Below are 20059 nucleotides of genomic sequence, written 5' to 3' on the forward strand. Positions count from 1 at the left end.
ATAACTGATGACAGTTTGATCATATTGATAAAATTTTATCTATCAAATGTGAGTTTAGGGTACCAAATATGTACGATTTTAAAATACAGGGTATCGTATGAACATTATTGAAAACAGAGGGTACCAAAATGATATTTTGCAAAAACATAGGGTACCAAATGAGTATATTCCCTTTTTATAATAAGTTTTTAGAAAAATATTATTGTAGAAAATAAATTTAAAATCAAGAAAAATATTTAATCAATAAAGCAAATTAAAATTTATTTTTATAATAAGTTTTTAGAAAAATATTATTAAAAAATAATTTGAAAAAGAAAAAGTTTATTTAATCAATAAAAAAATTAAATTATAAATTTTAATTTTTTTATTGATTAAATAATTTTTAATAATTTTTTTCTATTTTAAATTAATTTTTTAATAATTTTTTTTTCTAAAAACTGATTATAAAAATAAATTTTAATTTTTTTTTACTGATTTTAATTTTTTTTACTGATTAAATTTTTTTTTAATAATTTTTTTTCTATTTTACATTTTATCTAAAAAAATATTTTTAAATTGGCTAATAAGGAGCTGACACGTGGGTCCATGTTTAGCTTTTAACAAACTTAATGGATTGGGTACCGACGGATACCAACGGAAGTGGACATTAGGTATTTTTCCCACACAAAAAAAAAAGATTGGGTATTAATTCACAAATTATTCAAAACATGGATACTTTTGCCACTAATTCTCCTAAGATTTTTTTTGCAAAAGTATATGACAAGAGAGAGAATATATATATTAGAGTTTATATATATATATATATATATAAAAAAGAGAAGAAAAAATAATAGTTACAATTTAAATAAATTAATTATAACTAATTTTTGGCTTTGTTGCTAGTTTCAATTAATATAAAGTAATTAAAGAAATACATTCAAATAAAAGAATGGAAGTGGAGCGTGAATGAGACGAGGAGAGAGAGAGAAAGTATGAGAAATTAATAAAAAATTAGTTTAGAGTATGAACAATATGTTATAAATTTATTCAAATATTGTAGCAAAGTTAAAAAATTTATGTACAAATGAGCAACTTTTTTTTTACTAATTCTCTAAAAATTTAAAGATTTATGTAATTTACAACAGTAATTGAGACTGCTCTTATATCTAAACTCAATAAAAAACATACAAAATATAATAATGACAAATATAATACGATATTGGAAAATTTTAAAATTTCAAACTATTTCTAAAATAAAATGCACTTATACATAATGTATTGTATTTTTTATTTGTTGGATTTTTAACACAATCTATCATTGCATCGTTCCAATCAGTTTTCAAAGTTCTACATCCAATCTAATTTTAATTGGGTATCTAATCTCATTTGGTTTAGAAGGATTGATTAATTTAACAGTCTTACTATAGCAAAAAATGACCAATAAAATTAAAAGAGAGACTGAAAAAACATAAATACTTGAGTAATTAGCGGCAAAATCTCATTATTTTTACCGTTTGCTACACTTAACCCCCATTTTTTTTTTTCCCATTGAAACCTCCTAATCCCCTATTTCATTAGCAAATGTAAAGTCTCTATTTGTTGTGGCTGTTAACTGCCAATATAGATACACGTGTCTATAATTTATTGAGTCACATATTAAATAGCAATGCCACATCATTTTTTTAAAATTAAAAATAACTAAAACTAAAAAAAAATAAAAATAAAAAATCAAATCTTTCTCTCTCGTGATACTTTTTTTTTCTTTGACTTCTTCTTCCTTCTTCCTACCCTCTTCTTTTTTTTTTTTTTTCAGATCCACCCACGCAACCCTCAGCTCTCTGAGCCACCATCTTCGACGACCTCCAAGAAAGAGAGCAGGAGGGCGATCGAGAGAGATGAGGGAGATCGAGACAGAGAGAGGGGATCCGGGCAAAAGAAGAAGAAAAATAAATAAAGAAGGGGAGGGAGGGAGATTGAGAGAGAGATGATCTAGGCAGTAGAGAAAATAAGAAAGAAAGAAAAAAGAGGGAGGGAGGGAGATTGAGAGATCAAGAAAGAGGATATGGGAGAAAGAAAAGAAAAAGAAAGAAAAGGGAGGGAGGGATAGAGATTGAAGGTCTGATTGGTTCACAAAACTGTATTTCTGAAATGAAAATCTAAATGCAGTGACTAAAAATATATTTATAAAAATGTCATTGGTTCAATGTATGTAAACATGATTTTATTGTTTTTTACTTTCCTTCATAAAATCTGAATTCTGATTTGTATTTAATTTTCAAATACAGTCTATCAATAATTTATTTTGATGGGTCCTACAGATTTTTAAAAATCTAAAATCATAAAATTGTATCCAAATTGAATACCAATCACGCCAGAGATCGAGAGAGGGAGGGGATCTGGGCAGTAGGGAAAGAAAAAAGAAAAAACAAAGAAAGAAAAAGAAAAAGAAAAGAAAATTAAAATTAGTTTTTGTTTTTTTAATTTATAATTTTCTTAATTTAAATTTAAAATTTTTTATTATTTTTAAATAATCTTGATTATATTTAAATAAATAAATAAATAACTTGAACCAATAGAAAAATGTCACATGTACCTTTGTCTATACCTGGAATGTCTACTATGGCATTTAACGGACAAGAATGGACAATACCTTAGATAATGTAACGGAATAGTAGATTGAAAGGTTTCACCGACAAAAAAATAATAATTGAGTGTTATGTGTAAAATAATGTGAAGATGAGGGAATTTGCCACTAATTATTCTAAATATTTTATATGTAAATGTATATTTTTCAATTCCATAAGCAAAGCTACTTCTCTCCAATAAGGAACACCTTCATCATAGCTTCACTCATTCCATTGGCCAAGGGAAACAAGTGTCCAGCCCCTGGTAATTCATGGTAGTGAATCCATGGAAGTTTACTAGCAATATAGCGTTGCAGGGCTACTGGGACAAGCCTATCTTCATCACCCTGCCATAGATGGACAGAGCCTTCATTGTTAGGAAAAGGGTTCTTCAGATCATCCATTGGATCAAATTCCCAACTCCCAAATCCAACCATCATATCTCTATGCAATGACTCAAATTCTCCTTGCTGTTTGACCTGCTGCTAGGAAAGAAAACAAAACAAAAAACACAATCATTTAAACAACATGAATGAGACTGATCATGGCATTAGGCCTTAGTTCACACTTCATATACAACTAAAACAACATTGCCATTGCTAATAGAAACTGCATGATGTAGTTTCAGGACTAGGCCAAGGCTAGGCTGTAATGATATACTTCATAATGCAGTTTACTTGAGTACCATGTTTGTTTCCATATCAGGACCAGAAACTGAAAGCCTCTTCTTCATAATTTCCAAATCTTGTGGAGAAAACATACTAGGATTACGAGCTATGACACTAGACGCGGGAAAAATCTTCTGAGTGTTCCACCAATAGGTTAGCCACGGTAGGTGGTGAGCAACTCGGAGTGTCCATTGATCCTGTGGTGGTTGTTGGTAATAGGCCTCAGTGGACAAGTTTGTAGGAAAAGAAGGCCACCAGTAGTTGATCACAGGAGTAATGAGTCCTGCTCCTGCAAGCCTGTCAACATTCCAAACTTCTAATTTTGAACAAATTTCATATTTGAGGACTGAATATAGAGATTGTATACTGATGTATAATGGGAAAAGAGTTTCTTCTTTTTTTTCTCCAAAATTCTTGTTTTCCATGTTTAGACTAATGCAAGAAATTTTCTCCTCTTTTTATTTTGTGCTGCTTTTATCTTAAATGCTCAAACTTCTCAATCTCACCTGCCTAATAAAAACTCATTGTGGAAGCTTATATTCAGAAAAAGATCAAATTATGTAAATGTATTTTGTAGTAGTTTTCTCTCTTCTCACTCATATTTACTCTTGGCTATTATCATGATTTTCATATAAAGACATGGAAAGATCACTCAGTTTCCAATTTCCACATGTTAGAGTTATTATTTGAGGGCTTTTTAGTCTTTTCTTAATTATTGTTATTTTATATCTTTTGCCTTGCTTATTAGTTTTGTAACTTAGAACACTTTTCTCTCTATTTTGCAATACACTCTCGCCTCCCTTTTCTCTCTTCATCTCTTTGCTATCTCCATTTGAGTTTTATGGATTGTGTCTTTTGCATAATTATCACCACAATGGATGTTAACCAAAGAGCATAATTGGGGATGGCTAACCTGTTGGGGATAAACTTAAGGCAGCCCCATATAGCCTGGCCACCCATGGAGTATCCAATCACATAGAACTTGGATCCAAGTCCAAGCTGATCAGCAAGCTCTTCAATATCCAAAGCCAAACTCTTCATTGTCCTATTAGGATCTGGGTCACTTTCTCCATAGCCTGGTCTATCAAATCCCACTATGTAGACTCCTAGTTCTTCAATAGCTTCCTGAGAAGATCATGACCATAAAAGGACACATAATTACATACACACATCAAACCTGTCAAATTCTTGAGTATGGAATTCCAAAAGACTAGCCTATTGAGAGGAGGGTGCCCAAGTAGTTATAAAACCAACCAGTCCCCCATAAAGGGGAACTCACTCCCAAAAGACTAGTCTATAAGAAGATGATGATGATGCTCAAGTAGTTATAAACCACCAATCAGTCTTATAATTAGTAGGTGTGGGATCCTAAAAAAGCTACTAAAAAGACGGTTTGCTATAAAGAGAACCATACATAACATGCATATATACATATGAACACACATATAAAAACAATATAATGGAGTACCGGAGAGAGGGTTGTAGCAACCACTGCATGGTGTCTGCAAGAACCAAAGGAATGGACATAGATAATCTTATATTTGGAAACTTTTAATGGAACACCATATTCCTTATAGGCCAAATGTCTTCCATCTCTAAGCTTTATTCTGGGAGCAGTGATGGGTGGTCCTCCAGGTGAGCCACATACTTTAGGTGGCGGAGGGCGTATTGTCTGGTATGCCAATGACACCAAAACAATCACCAAAACCAGACCAATTCTCTTCAGCATTCTTAGCCCTTTAAGAAAAAACAATGCTCAAAATGATGGACTAGAAATTTTAAGAAAAATGCACACACGTGATGAAAATTTTCTGAGCTATAGTTGATATTGTACAGCAAATTGAATCTTAGACACAACAGAATAGAGTTTTAATCAAGTAACCATGTAATGCAGACTAATTCATTTTCTTTGATAAGGTTATTTTCATCAAAATTAAAGTCATTACCAGTGAAAAAATTGGAGAAGCTTGGTGCTCTGCTGAAGTGGCTTCAAAGGAGCTATAGTAGTTATAAAAGTATTCTTTCACCACTTATTTGTAAACAAGCATATTATAGAACTTAGTTGAAGGAAGGAACTATGCCATTACTTCAAACTCCAAAATCATCAGTTTTGACCTTTATTGTGTGATGGTCTTCATTTTCAGTTTATCATCAGAGAGATCTATAGGTTTGTGGAAGAGTCAATGTTATTTCACTACAACCAAAATAAGTGGAGCCAAGCCAAGAGGAAGCTAATCTCATTTGTTGTCCACATACTTTTACTAGGGGCCACCTTTTGATGAAATATCTCTGATCTTGTAGGCTCATCCAAATAATTATTTAAAAAGGAAAAAAACAAAAAAGAAGGAAGAAGAATAAGATGAAATTGTGTGCTTTTAGAGATGAAAATAGGGCAAGCAGTATGACTTTTCATACATTGAATTTTTTCCCAATGTATTAAGAGTGACCAAACCATACAACTTTTCTAAAAGATTTTGAGGTGATTTGATGGAGATGTAATGTGTTAAGACCCTGTGGTAGCTGTAAAGATTTTCCAAGAGTAGTTGTGTGTGAAATTAGTGAAAGGATTACAACGACCAAGCCAAACCATACCATCGTATATATGGTCATGTACAGAGTAAGATTGAGCAAGACTTTGCCAATACAATTTTCTTAGTGGAGTCACTCCGAAGTCTATTTTGCATCACATTAGACATGTCATCCTGTAATTGGAATTTGGAATTAGGTGATTTAACATGTTTGTCTGACTATGTAATTACATACTAATTATGTAATTAGTAGTAATTGAGAGGTTCAATTACACTCTCAAACTCCTATAGGCCTACGAGAATTTGGTGTAATTCACTGTGTAATTACTAATTACTATCAATTTTAAATAGTATTTATTATATAATGTTATTTTTATGTGTAATTACTAATTTTTTTTTGCCAAACATGACAATAGAAATTTATAAATAATTATCACTTGACATCTAAACACACTTTGTATTTTAAAATATAGTGTAATCACTGTAATTATTTCCTTAGTAATTACATAATCTAATAATTACACAGTTGTTTTCAAATACGACCTTAGTGTTTTCAATGTAGATTGATTAGATAAGCGTATATTTTTATTGTTTGGTTCATTTTTGTTAACTTAAATCACTAATATGTTTTATATTGTTTCATAATGGTTTTCCTTTTTTTTTTTTTGTCGTCTAAACCCAACCCTGTTAGGGCATTATATTTTAATTGAATACATTTTTTCCCTTTTCTTCTTTGACCATTTTCATAAAAGTGCATCTTAAACGGGAAAAAAAGGTTAAGGCAATAATTAATTATATATTTACCTTTTCTAATGAAAAATCATTTGTTTTTATCTTCAAATATAAGTTATTGTTCTGAATAAAAACCTGGAATTAAATTGAAAACCAAAAAATAAAATAATAATTATAGCAATAATGACCCAATTTTTTTTGGCTAACCACTAAACATTTCCGATGAACATTGTTTTGATATTCATTACTAAGTAATTATTTACATTAAGACATTTTGTAGTTGAAAGTTTTATTGTTTGTGGCTAATTAGACATTTAGTTGAAATTTTCGTTAGAGTTTTCTTTCTATTGATTATTGTAAACGGTTTGGTATGACTATGTTAGTTGATTTTGCTTCATGAGCAGTATTTTCTTGTAATGGACTATGTCTGATTGACCTATCAATAGATATTTCCTTTACCTTTCAAAAAGAAGACATTTTGTGTTTTTAGCAATATAATTAGTTTGAGGGGCATAAAAGGAGTAACTTTATGAGTTCTTTCACCCTAAAAAAATTCATGAGTTCTTTTGGTATTTCCATATGTACCTTCAAAATTGAACAATCAAGCTTTTTATTTTTATTTGTATTTGTATTTTTTATCTTTAAAATAAAATTTTCCCATTGTTTTGCCTTTCTTTCTTTATAGACAAAGAGCATATTACTTTCCTCACTACCATAGGCTCAAACTTTATAGTGTATGTTTGCTTGCTTTATCTGACATTTTCCTTTATAAAAATTAAGAATAGGAAAAACAGGCAAAGAAAACAAAGCAAAACAACTACAAAAACACACAACAAAATAATAAAAAAGAAAGCTCTATTGCTTTTCATGGGAAATGTTCTCATCTTGAATAATTATGGTGAGTTGTGACTACAAACATAGACATACTCATTGCTTATTATACTATCAGCTATGGTCTCTTTCGTCAAAGTTCATTTCCACAAAGTCCTATATGGAGAATAATGCAACCTACTTCTCTCCAATCAGGAACTGTTTCATTAAAGTTTCACTCATTTCCTTGGAAAGGGGAAACATGTGTCCAGCACCTGCTAGTTCATGGTACCGAATCCATGGAAGCTTATCAACAATATAGCGTTGCAGCGCTACGGGGACAAGCCTATCTCCATCACCCTGCCATAGATGGACAGAGCCTTCATTGTTAGGAAAAGGGTTCTTCAGATCTTTCATTGGATCGAATTCCCAACTCCCAAATCCAACACTTAAGTCTCTATGCACAGACTCGAATTCTCCTTGCTGTTTGACTTGCATCTGTATAGAGGCAATAAAACAAACATATCATCTTCATGACAGAAGGAAATATGCATGAATGAGGTTAATACAATTGATAGCAACTGACATTGAATTAAACTTGTTGATAAAGGCATTCCTCACATTCAATTCTTTTGTTAGTGTCTAGTCCATTACATCTGTTATGAATAAGTTAAATAGACAACGAAATTTAGTAAGGTTTGTCATGGTCTTTAGCTTTCCCTATTCAGACTCAATTAATCAACCAAAAGGGGCATTGCATTAGGTGAACAACAGAGTCAAAAACCAGCTATAAACTCATCAATGCTTTATGCCTACATATTCAAAGATGACAGAATGTAATTTTGCTAAGTCAAATCGAAATCAAAGTAGGACACTAAGACCATGATGTCTAATTAAGTAAATAACTTTTGATAGCTACTGCAGTCTAAAGTAAGTTGTGGATTCTTTTGGGGTGTTAAGCAGTTCGATTCATAGATGTAGTTAAGTACCTTGTATTTTTCTCTCTCATGATTAGGAACTGAGAGCATTTTCATGATAAGTTGTAAATCTTGAGGAGAGAAAATTTCCAGTTTCTCAACTATAAGACTTAATGAAGGAAACCACTTCTGAGTGTTCCACCAGTAGGTTAGCCCTGGTAGGTAGTGAGCTACTCGGAGTGCCCATTGATCCTGTGGTAGATGTAGGTAATAGGCCTCAGAGGACAAGTTTTTAGGAAAAGAAGGCCACCAGTAGTTGACCACAGGAGCAATGAGTCCTGCTCCTGCAAGCCTGTCAGCATCCCAAACATCTAACATTAAACAATTTTGAAAACCTGGATTTATGTATATAGATTCACCAATATAAAATTGGACAATAATTTCGCATAATAGCAACAATGCATGCAGTATAACACCCAAACCAAATTTCAGATGTACTTTTCCTCCTTTAGACTAATCTCAACTCCTTTCTCAGTTCCTTTTTTACTCATATACTAAGGCATGATAGCTAAAGAGCATAACTGGCTCTGCCTTACCTGTTGGGGATATACTTGAGGCAACCCCATATGGCCTGGCCACCCATGGAAAATCCCATCACATAAAATTTGGATCCAAGTCCCAACTGATCAGCAAGCTCTTCTACATCTAAAGCCAGACTCTTTACTGTGCGGTTAGGATCTGGGTCACTTTCTCCATAGCCTGGTCTGTCAAATCCGACCACATAAACCTGTAGTTCTTCAATAGTCTCCTGAAAAAATCATGTTCACCATAAAAGGGCAACCTTGAACACACAAATAATAGCACACATTCCTCCATACATATGCATGTACATAAGCATATACAAAAACCTGGGGAATCAAAGTTCAATACATAAACCCCATGTTCGTGAGCAAGTTCTTATGAAAACCATGTTGCTTAAAGGGTAACATTCAAGTCATACACATTTACATACATAGATATATACACATATACATCATAAGAGAGACAGAATTAAGTACCGGAGAGAGGGCTGTTGCAACCATCACATCATGTCTGCAGGATCCAAAGCCATGAACATAGACGATCTTATGTTTGGCAGATTCTTTTGCAACACCATACTCTTTGTAGGCCAAAAACCTTCCATCTCTAAGCTTTATTCTAGGAGCAGTGATAGGTGGTCCTCCAGGGGAGCCACATATTTTAGGTGGTGGGGGCCGTGTAGCCTGGAATGCCCATGACACCAAAATAAGCACCAAAACTAGAGAAATTCTCTTGATCATTCTTGATCCTGAAACAAAATAGAAATGGAAATGATTAATGAAAAAATGAAATCTTAGTGATAGAAAAGAACATAGACTTTTTTACGAACATCTTGATGAGTTCATTTTGTTCCAAAAACAAAAGGTAAAAAAAGAAGCAAGTTTGACTGACAATAGAGAGTTGAGATTTGCAGACTGAAGCCAATGCTCGAAAAAAAGGAACAAGACATACCCAGGTTTCAAAATCAAATTTCGTGCTTTTTGGTAGAGATTCTTCAAAGAAAAGTTTGATCTTATTTAGAATGGAATGTAGTTTTGGTACTTGGCCATGCTTTATATATATGATATAACATGTTGACAAAGTGGCTAATTAACAACAAGATGAATCACTGGTTGAGTCTTTATATTTGGTTGTTAAGATAATTAAACTCAAGTTATGAACTTTTATATTCACTGAACCTGAAGTGGGTTATTGGCAAGGACTTAAGAATGTGGTACTAAAACCAGCTCATTAAGAAAAAACTGAAACTCAGTCTCAGACAATAAACAGTCGTCAAAATTTGATGAGTAATGAGAAGATCAGAGCCATGCCATACAAAATCAAGAGTAAGAAAGTTACATGAGATGTGCATATATGATGTGTAACAAACACTATAAATATATATTATATATATAAATATATATTGTGTGTGAGTGTATACTGAGCAAATATAGAAAGAAATGAAGAGAGAGAGAGTGAACCAGATAAAAGTTTGAAGGAGCTTGAGAGTTCTGGCGAAGTAGTTGGGAGAAGTAGCTCAGCACAGCAGTACTAGTAGTAGTAGCTCAATTCAACTCTTTCTCCATCACCTATTTGTAGTTAAACTATTTCCAGCAAAATAAAATAAAATAATAAGAGACCAGTGAGGTAATCACAGGACAGGACGAGTCATAATATACCTAAAAAGTTTTTTGTTTTTCTGAATAATTACGTTTATTTAATTGTGCTATTATCTCTGTCTTACTGTCTTACCCTTACTCCATCCACCTATATTTTGCCAGCTAATGTAATATTTATTATTTTAAAGATGAGAAAAAACTTCTGATAACCTTCCACTCTTAAGTAAGCATTAAACAGTTTTTTGCTCTATTATTTTTCAGACTCTTTTATTTAGGGAAATTTCATTGCTTACTAGTATATCATATTTTATTTTAATAGTGTAACTATTTACCCACATTTTTTTTCTACTCTCACACCTTTTCTAATTAAACTTATTTTAAAATGTAAAAATAAAATAATTTCTTTTCTCACCCCTCCTAAATTTTTAATAAGTACAATATTATCTATAAAACCTTCTTCCCCACTATGCATTTATATTATTAAAATAATTATCTCATATACAAAACTAAAACTTAAATCACTTACACTAATATAAAATACTCATAATGATCAATAACTTCATATTATGATCAATATTTCATCTTTTACCTCTTATTTTCATAGCCTAATGGTCTTTCTTCTCCTTTTATGTTTTTATTTAATCTTTTAATGATGTCAATCTTGAGTGACGTGTTATTATCATATACAGTTTTAAGAATGAAATACAATAAATAGTTCATACATATGATACAAACAATAAAATACAAAAAAAAAATCAAAAAAACAAAAATAAAAACCTCATTAGAAATAATTATTTTAGCATCTCCATATCCATGTCCACTACCATATTCATATCTATATTTTGTTCATTCATTACCTTTTTTAAGAGTAATGATTTTTAAATTGATAATCTAACATTTTTTGAATATTTATACATAATATGTTGAGATGGTGTATGTTAAGAATTATGGTTTATAATTATAATTTTTTGAGGATATTTATGTCAATTTACACATGATTATGTTTGTAAATGACTAATTAATTACCCATTAATTATCAAAAGGGTGAGGGGAGAAAAAAAGTGTGTGCCAATAGTCACACACATTTTAATAATATGATAAAATTAATAGATATCTCAAATATATGTTAGTTTTAATAAAATTACTATAGTACCCCTCTCATTAAACTCCTTCCTCTTTCTCAAACTCCCCCAATTTGGACATTGTGTTTTGTAAAAGTTACTGATCATACTCTTTGTTTTGTTAAATGACAATTTGGATCATGTGTTTTGCAAAATTGAAGAAAATGATACCCTCAGCCCGAATTTGGTCAAATAATTTTTCAATATGACCAAAATACCCCCCACTTTTATTAATTAATGAATTAATTAAATAAGAAAATATATTTAAAAATAAAAATTAAATTAAATTATGTTTAAATAAACATAATTAATTTTAAACATTGATCCAACGAAAATTAATCTTCAATCTTAATTAAAAAAAAACTTAAACCAAAAATAAATACAAATTTTAAATTTCTTTCACTTCCCTCTAAGTTCATCCCCAAATTTTTCCAAAACTTGTTCATCTATAATCATAAAACATAAAAATCTCAAATTAGAAATAACAAATCTAAAGTTCATGAACACAAAATACAGAACCCAAAAACTCATAACATCAACAAAAATCAAAATCACAACATGAATATATCTATGAAATCATAACCAACAAATCCAGTAACTTGCAACCCATATTAAACAAATCAATAATTCAAAACTTGTTGGGTAGAAGAATGTAACCTGCAACCCATAACAAACTCAGAACATTGCAACCTAGGTTTTTTAATCTAAACTCAAGAACAAACTCAATAACACAAGAACGCGAAGCCAAATCCAGATACATTGAGAACCCAAACCCATAGCCTATCTCTGTTGCCTTCATCGCCAGCCTTGCATTTCCTCAAAGCTTATCTGTCACGAAAGCTATGTTCGCAATGTTGGAGTTTTATGCCCTAATTAAAACCCAAATTCTTTGTAATCTCATTTTATTATCAATAAAAGAATAGAAATCATTTTTTGACTTGGTCAATCACTTTGCTCACATGTTTTATTTTCATGATTATTTGTTTAATATAAACTTCTATTAAATCTCGAGCATATAGCTAATCTTATTTATAGTGACGTAATCATAGTGGAATATAAATATGATTATATGTTCATAATAAGTTAGTCCTAAGATTAGTCAGTGCATAGGATTTACACTGACTTGCCAATCTACGATATGATCTACTTACACATTACAGTTGTTATACCTAAAAATTGGAGATCAATAATGTGGCAATAAAATTAACACGTGGCATGAGTAGTTGGGTGATCTGGCTTAGCAGTAGCCCAATGCATCAGTTGAGAAGTTGGACTGCTTGAGAGATGCATTGTCAAGTCAGATACGCCCAAGGAGACTATTTTGTCTAAGGAGTGCTTGGCTCCGACCCCAATTTGAAGAGCCCAAGTGTTTGTTTCAAACCCAAGTCCAAGGACCTTAGCATGAGGAGCCTCTTGAATATTTGGCTCGAGTGTGTCCGAGGTAAACCTCTCAAGGTTTCCTAAATGTTGGCTCGAACATGTCCAAAGTAAGTAGCTAAGGAAAAGGAGTTCCATGCACCAAGAATTGGGACTTAGGTTTTTTACAAGGATAGCCTGCACCATGTCCGATCGGACATGGTTGAAGAGGCCAAGGGAGAGATACCTCGGACTTATCCGAGGTGAGAAGCTTCAAGGAGGTTGCCTCGGACCTATCCGGGGTGAGATGCCAAGGAGGTTGCCTCGGACCTATCCGAGGTGAGAAGCCAAGGAGATTGATTCAAGGAGAAACATGGCATGCTAGAGGAGAGTGCCATGTTAGAGGAGAGAAGTGCATGTCCTACCACCATGCACGTTCGACCCACAAAAACATGTCCTACCACCATGCACGTCCAACCAACACTTGCATGAGTGGTCAGTAGGAGGTGGATCAACTAGCTAGAGGAGACTAAGTCAAGATTCCCAGAAACAACTTCAACAAGATATGCGGGAATCTCTCATTCTTCCCACGAATGGGGGGTTTGTTACATTTTGAATTTCGAATGTTTCTTTGTAATTTAAATGTAATAAATATAATAAAATATCCCGGTTCTAAGGGATACCGTATGTATGACCCTAAGTCTATAAATAGGGGGCTTATGGGATGAAAGATGGGCTTTTTCTGCTTCTTCTTTCTAGAGAGAGAAAATTGGGTCTGAGTATTCTAGAGAGAGAAAGTGCTGAAATAAGAGAGAATTCTTGTATTTTTGCAATCTGTACTGAAGAAACTCAATTGGCTCAGTCCATCTGATCTTGAGTACGGATCTATAAATCACAACTCTAAGTGGATTAGGCTATTACCGACAATCGGGACTGAACCACTATAAAAATCTTGTGTGTTCTTTATTTTCTTTATTATACTGTCTGTGTCGTATAAAATCTCTTGAAGGCTTGTCGTATTTGACGTTCTCACGTTGTTGGCTAAAAACACAGTCAACAACAGTGTTATGTTCTTTCCAGAACATTAGCAAAGTAGATAAGATCGGATGTATTTGTTATATCGGACTGGACAGATATTGACAGTTGATAAGATAAGTAAACATACCATTATTATCTATTCTAGTCATATCATATAGTTGACCATAGGTCAATTCAATCTCAATTCTGAGCGGTTAGTATTCTAACTGTAGAGTCCAAGAACTTTACTTAGCTAATTGTTTAGTAGTATTATAGTATGTTTAGTGTTATCTTTGTTACTATGGATTTTTGGTTCAGACCGGGAATTATTTGGACACTCATAGTAGTACTTATAGATTTTCTAAGTTTAACCTATAGTTTAAGAATATTAAGTATAACCTAAGGTTTGATTATGTGACTGATATTAAGGATTATATTTATTATATTATAAGGTTTAGACATCAACCAATAGGATTTTAAGCACATGTTATGAATGGTAATTAAGGATTAAGTATTTTGGAGGATTAAATTAAATAAGGGTAAATTTTGAATGTTATAGGGTCAGTCAGCAGCTTTGAATACGTTGAGGGCTTAGTCAAGGCTGTTTACTCCATTCAAACTTAGCTAAAAATGTGTAATTTCGTGTTTAATTATTCAGCATGTGCCGATATATCGCAGCTATAGGGGGCGATATATCGCAGCACGTAAATACGGAAAACACGAAACGATGCACGGTCGCCTCGGGCATACTGGCCCAGGCGATATATCGCCTACAGGGGGCGATATATCGCCTCCTCCAGTATGTTTTCAAATGTTTTTGAATTCATTTCCTTTCAGCCATTCAAACTCCTTCAACAGTCCAGCATCTTTTGAACGAGTCTTCAGCCTCTGCTGAACGATTATTTAAATAATTTTCACCTAAAAAGCCATTATTTTTATTCAAGTAAAATCAAGATATTTTCATTCCCAAACTCTATAAATAGGACCTAGTACCCAGCCATTATTCACCTTTTACTCTAAGTTCAGAAGCTGCTAGTGCTAAGTAAGTGTGAGAGTGTAAACACCTGGTTTGGGAAAAATCATAAGCTTAAACATCATAAGCTTATCAAACACTTTGGGAAGTGAGATTCGTTAGTATTTCGGTTGTGGTTAGATTGATCTTGCAAGTCGTTGAGGTAAACCCGAAACTCTAGTTCATTTGATTTATGTTATGTTTCCCTTCTCTTAGTCTTCTACTCAGTTTCCTAACCTCATTCTTATTTTGGTTAGGGAATCCAAGTTCTTAAGCACATAAGTTGTGGTAAGCATATTTTTTTTATGGTTTAGTTTTTCCATCCCTTTCATTTCATCTCCTTTCTTCTTTAGACTCACTCTTGTTCATTATGGTTTTAGGAGTGTTCCAAAAAGTCCCAACTCAGTCCACATATCCCGGTAACTTTGGTAAGGAAAATAGGCTAGAATCTATATGTTTATGTTTATGTTATCTTATGTGTTATGTTATGATATGATATGAATATGTTATGCATGTGTTTGTTGTAGGCTTGGGCTTATGCCCTATTTGACTAACAAGACCCCAAAAAGATTGTGGGCATATGCCTATTTAGCTGGTAGGACCCCACTAATCTCATGGGCATAAGCTTGTTTAGTCTATGGGACCCCAAGTAATAATGGCCATTATAATAAGTGAATTATGTGTTATGATATGTCTTTACGTTATTATGAAATTATGTTTATGTTTATGACTGCGTGTTAGATTTTTTCTTGCTGGGCATTAGGCTCATTCCTTTCTGTTTATGTGCAGGAAATAAGCTTTAGAGGTGGAAAGATTCGTGACGCTTGGAGGATGTGTATCGATGGTGAATGGAGTCAAGGGGCCGAGCGTTATTCGATTCGAGGATGTAGTCTCATTTTATGTTTTTATGATTTTATGTGTATTTTCCGCACCAAATATGTAATGTCTTTTATTTTTAAATCATCTTTTGTTTTAAAAACAATGGGATCCCAAATCCTTCTTAAGTACTCTATTTATTTGTAAGTAACTCAATAAAGTTATGGTATTTTCGTAAAAATGTAAGTTTTATGTATAGTTTCGTTAATGGTCCAAATAGTCTAGATTAGTGGGTCATTACACTAACTGATTGTATTATTTGAGTTCTTTGACTTGTATGTTACCAGCTTACCCTACGGATTAGCCCATACTTACATCTTGGGAACTCGGTAGTATAATTGAGTGGGAGTGTTAATCATAGATATGAACATCTATAACTTCTAATGAAGAAGTGAAACGATGGTTTCCTTTTAGTTTGGTTCAAGGTGTTAAATGATAGAGATCTCATTTCAGTAATTAAATTAGTTTACTGAAATATCATTTACAAGGAACTAAGTGTTTTAAGGATAAAATACAATGAGGGGTAAAACGGTATTTTAGTCCTATCTCATTGTAGACCGTCTATAGAGGATTGAGTGACAATTATGGTTGTAACAATGGATAATTAATAGCGTATCTATATTTGTTATAGAGCGTTCTATGAATTCAAGAGTGCAATTTCGAGTCTATAGTTGAGTCATGAGGAATTAATAAGTTAGTAAATTTATTTGTTAGATTTATGATAACTTATTGGAGCTTGATTTCATAGGCCCATGGTCCCTATTGTACCTTGGATAAAATCATCTAGATAGTCTCAATTAATTGATTTAATCATCAATTAGAATTATCAAAGTTGACCCGGTCAATTTTGGATAGTTTCACAGAGTTGTGTAATTTTGAGAAGAAAAGAGAAATTATGGCAGATTTATTAATTAAGATAAATTGGTATCTAAATTAATAAATAAATTTAAATCAAGGTTTAAATTATAAATAATTAATTTGATAAAGGATTTAAATAATTTTTTAATTAATTAAATCAATAGAAAATAATACAGGCCTTGATTTTAAGTCCAATGTGCTTATAATCAAATAGGAAATTTCACGGGCCTATAGCTCATGATAATTTCGACCTAGGGTTTCAAAATGGCTGTTATTTTATTGATTTTTTAATTAAATTAAATAGTCTAATTGAGTCTATAAAAGGAGTGGAGTGCTTAGAGAGAAGTCAAAACATAAGTTTGATAAGTCACAAGTCAGATTTTCTGATAGTTTTAGATTCTCTCTAAACACAAGTCCTTTTCTAAGCCTCTTTGTTATTTTCTCTTCTTCTCTCTATATCTATCTCATGCGTTGAGAATTGCCCACACTAGTCTAGGTGGTTCTAAGGATACATTGGAAGATTGTGAAGAAAATAGAAGATCGGTTCAGTTTCTTGATAATACTCTGCGACAGAGAGGATACAAGAATTAGAGAAACTGAAAGAATGACTCTTAATTCCGCTGCGTATACTGTAAGTATTCTATTATGTGTTTCTCTTTGAATTCAATTTTAGAAACATGTTTTAGGCTATCTCGTATTAATTTGTTTAATATTAGATATACATGAAAATAAATAAAGATCCTGTATAAGCTAATCCAATACGCAATTCCTCCATCCTTGACCACAAATCTAAGATCGAACGCTTCCATCTGCAACATGGAGCTGCCGTCGAGCACCCCCATCCGCAACCCAGAGCTAAGTCGCCAGATCGACCCCCCAAGTCGCCCCAACTAGCCCCCCCAATCGCCCCAACCTCCGCTCAAGCCTCTCCTTCACTTAGATCGCCCCCACCCGCAAGTCGCCCCAACCTCCACCACAACTGCTCCTTCACTTAGATAGGCCCCTGCAGTTGCTCTATCCTCCACCTTATCTGCATCAGGTCCATCACCCCCAGTCGCTTAACCTACGTCCTAGTCCCGTTAGTTCTGGCGCCTTTGGTCACCTCAGTCTTTGTCCCAACTCTGTCCAACACCCAAACAACCTAGTTCAAACAAAAGAAGAAGAAGAAGAAGTAGTAGAGAAAAGGGTTTTAAAAAAATTCAGTTTTTGTTTTTAATTTTAATTCATTTTAGTTTTATTTAAGATTTTAATTTTGTTTTGTTTAAATTTTTATTTTTTTCAAATTAAAATATTATATTTTTGTACTATTAGTTCAATTATTTATTTTTAAAATTATTTAAATGTAATTAATATTAAATTTTTATATATAAAATTGGGGGGTATTTTGGTCATATTGAAAAATTATTTGACTAAAATCGGGCTCAGTGTATCATTTTGTTCAATTTTGCAAAACGTAGGGTCCAAATTATCATTTAACAAAACAGATGGTCTGATCGGTAACTTTTGCAAAATACAGGGTCCAAAATGGTATTTGCCCTAAAAAAATCATATAAAACTAAATCAAACTCTAACTTGAAAAAAAAAAATTAATATTTAATAAAAATAATTAAATTAATTAATATAAATCAAAATCTAACATATTAATAAAAAACTATGAACACATGTTTGTCATTTCCTCTTTTTTTTCTTCTTCTTCTTAAAAACCCTAACCATAAATATGAACCTCACCATTCCTCATTTGCCTTCTCTTCTTCTTCTTCTTCTTCCGATTTGGCCAGACCTATGGGTGATGGGCGACAAACAACGGGTGACATGGGCTTGCTCGAATCTGCAGGGGTGCCACTAACTTGCTTGGATTTGCAGGTGGCGACGAGCGACATGTGACCCGGGCTTCCTTTGATCTGGAGGGGCACCACCAGATTGTTCAATCCGTTGGATCAAAGACGTTGGCTCAGTGTATCATTTTGTTCAATTTTGCAAAACGTAGGGTCCAAATTATCATTTAACAAAATAGATGGTCTGATCGGTAACTTTTGCAAAATACAGGGTCCAAAATGGTATTTGCCCTAAAAAAATCATATAAAACTAAATCAAACTCTAACTTGAAAAAAAAAAATTAATATTTAATAAAAATAATTAAATTAATTAATATAAATCAAAATCTAACATATTAATAAAAAACTATGAACACATGTTTGTCATTTCCTCTTTTTTTTCTTCTTCTTCTTAAAAACCCTAACCATAAATATGAACCTCACCATTCCTCATTTGCCTTCTCTTCTTCTTCTTCTTCTTCCGATTTGGCCAGACCTATGGGTGATGGGCGACAAACAACGGGTGACATGGGCTTGCTCGAATCTGCAGGGGTGCCACTAACTTGCTTGGATTTGCAGGTGGCGACGAGCGACATGTGACCCGGGCTTCCTTTGATCTGGAGGGGCACCACCAGATTGTTCAATCCGTTGGATCAAAGACGTTGGCTTGCTTGGATCTGCAGGGCGCCACTGGATCAAAGTTGTGGGCTTTCTCAAATCTGCAAGGGTGCGACCAACACTGGAGAGGGAAAACAAAGGACAACAGGTGGTTGGATTTGGGTGAGGTACAAGGGCTCGGTGGATGGGCTTTTTTTTCTTCCATTTTTTTATTATCATCTTCATATTTTGTGTTTTGTGCCCATTTTTTATGGGTTTTGTTCATTTTTGATGAGTTTTTGTTTAGGTTTAAATTTGTGCATGAAACCGGGTATGGATGAATTTTTGTTAGGGATTTTGGATCTATTGATGAAAAATTTTCATTTTTAAATCTGGATTCATCATGGATGAACTCAAGAACAAAAACCTATTATTTTTTTTAAATTAGGATATTTGAGATTAATTTGGTTAATGTTTTAAGTTTATAAATTAAATTTAAGTTTTAATTTGGCTTATATAATCAATCAAAATATATTTTTGTTATTTTTAAAATTTTATATCAATTTATTTTCGGAAATTAAAATATTTAATTAAGTAATTTAATTTTTAAATATTTTTTATTTTGAAATTAATTTAATTTATTTTCTATTTTAAAATATATTTTTAATTATTAATAAATTCATTAATTAAAAAACTTGAGGGTATTTTTGTAACGTCTCAGTTTCCCTAATAAGGTCTAGTGCCTTGATTAAATGTTAGGAGGATAATAATTGAATTATTATGTGATTATATGCATGATTATATGAATTATGTGAGTTATATTATAATATGACTATGTTTACATGTTTAGGTGTATTATGCATGCATGTGGGCTCGTTTCTTATTAGAATGACATTTTTGTAAATTTTGACCCGTTGAGAGCATATCTGTAAGTATATGTGGATATATTTGAGTTAGTCGGCAAGATACGATC

At 32.5% G+C, this 20059-nt stretch overlaps 2 protein-coding genes across 5 annotated transcripts in view; both read right to left on the bottom strand.

Moving 5' to 3' along the window:
* Window positions 1-2635: 2635 nt before the first annotated feature.
* Window positions 2636-5446, bottom strand: LOC133797763 (uncharacterized). Of its 2 annotated transcripts, none has more exons than XM_062235794.1 (5): window positions 5218-5446; window positions 4740-5008; window positions 4185-4396; window positions 3289-3568; window positions 2636-3088 (listed from the first exon to the last, which is right to left on the bottom strand). In XM_062235794.1, the coding sequence occupies exons 2-5, from the start codon at window positions 4998-5000 to the stop codon at window positions 2789-2791; spliced, it is 1053 nt and encodes a 350-aa protein (XP_062091778.1). In that variant the 5' UTR covers window positions 5001-5008; window positions 5218-5446; the 3' UTR covers window positions 2636-2788. The 2 variants fall into 2 exon arrangements, with proteins under 2 accessions (XP_062091778.1, XP_062091780.1); XM_062235796.1 differs by having other exon boundaries at window positions 2636-3085; window positions 5218-5443.
* Window positions 5447-7369: 1923 nt separating this feature from the next.
* LOC133797764 (uncharacterized) overlaps window positions 7370-20059 on the bottom strand; it is a 40037-nt gene continuing 27347 nt past the window's right edge. The window contains exons 1-5 of one of the 3 annotated variants that reach the window (XM_062235797.1): window positions 10298-10448; window positions 9317-9585; window positions 8855-9066; window positions 8331-8610; window positions 7370-7839 (exon numbers count right to left, since the gene is read on the bottom strand). In XM_062235797.1, coding sequence (XP_062091781.1) covers window positions 7540-7839; window positions 8331-8610; window positions 8855-9066; window positions 9317-9577 — 1053 coding nt within the window. In that variant the 5' untranslated portion in view covers window positions 9578-9585; window positions 10298-10448 and the 3' untranslated portion in view covers window positions 7370-7539. Of the gene's footprint in view, window positions 7840-8330; window positions 8611-8854; window positions 9067-9316; window positions 9586-9788; window positions 9967-10297; window positions 10449-20059 lie in introns of those variants that run through there. The other 2 variants (XM_062235799.1, XM_062235798.1) reach the window with 2 other exon arrangements.

This window comes from Humulus lupulus, chromosome 8, assembly GCF_963169125.1.
Source record: "Humulus lupulus chromosome 8, drHumLupu1.1, whole genome shotgun sequence".
Taxonomy (NCBI): Eukaryota; Viridiplantae; Streptophyta; class Magnoliopsida; order Rosales; family Cannabaceae; genus Humulus; species Humulus lupulus.

Coding starts and splice junctions, on each gene's coding strand:
- LOC133797763 (XM_062235794.1), bottom strand. CDS start 5,000: ATGCTGAAGAGAATTGGTCTGGTTTTGGTGATTGTTTTGGTGTCATTG. Junction 3,569..4,184: donor CTTAAGTTTATCCCCAACAG/GTTAGCCATCCC, acceptor GAATGTTGACAG/GCTTGCAGGAGCAGGACTCA. Junction 3,089..3,288: donor CTGATATGGAAACAAACATG/GTACTCAAGTAA, acceptor TTTCTTTCCTAG/CAGCAGGTCAAACAGCAAGG.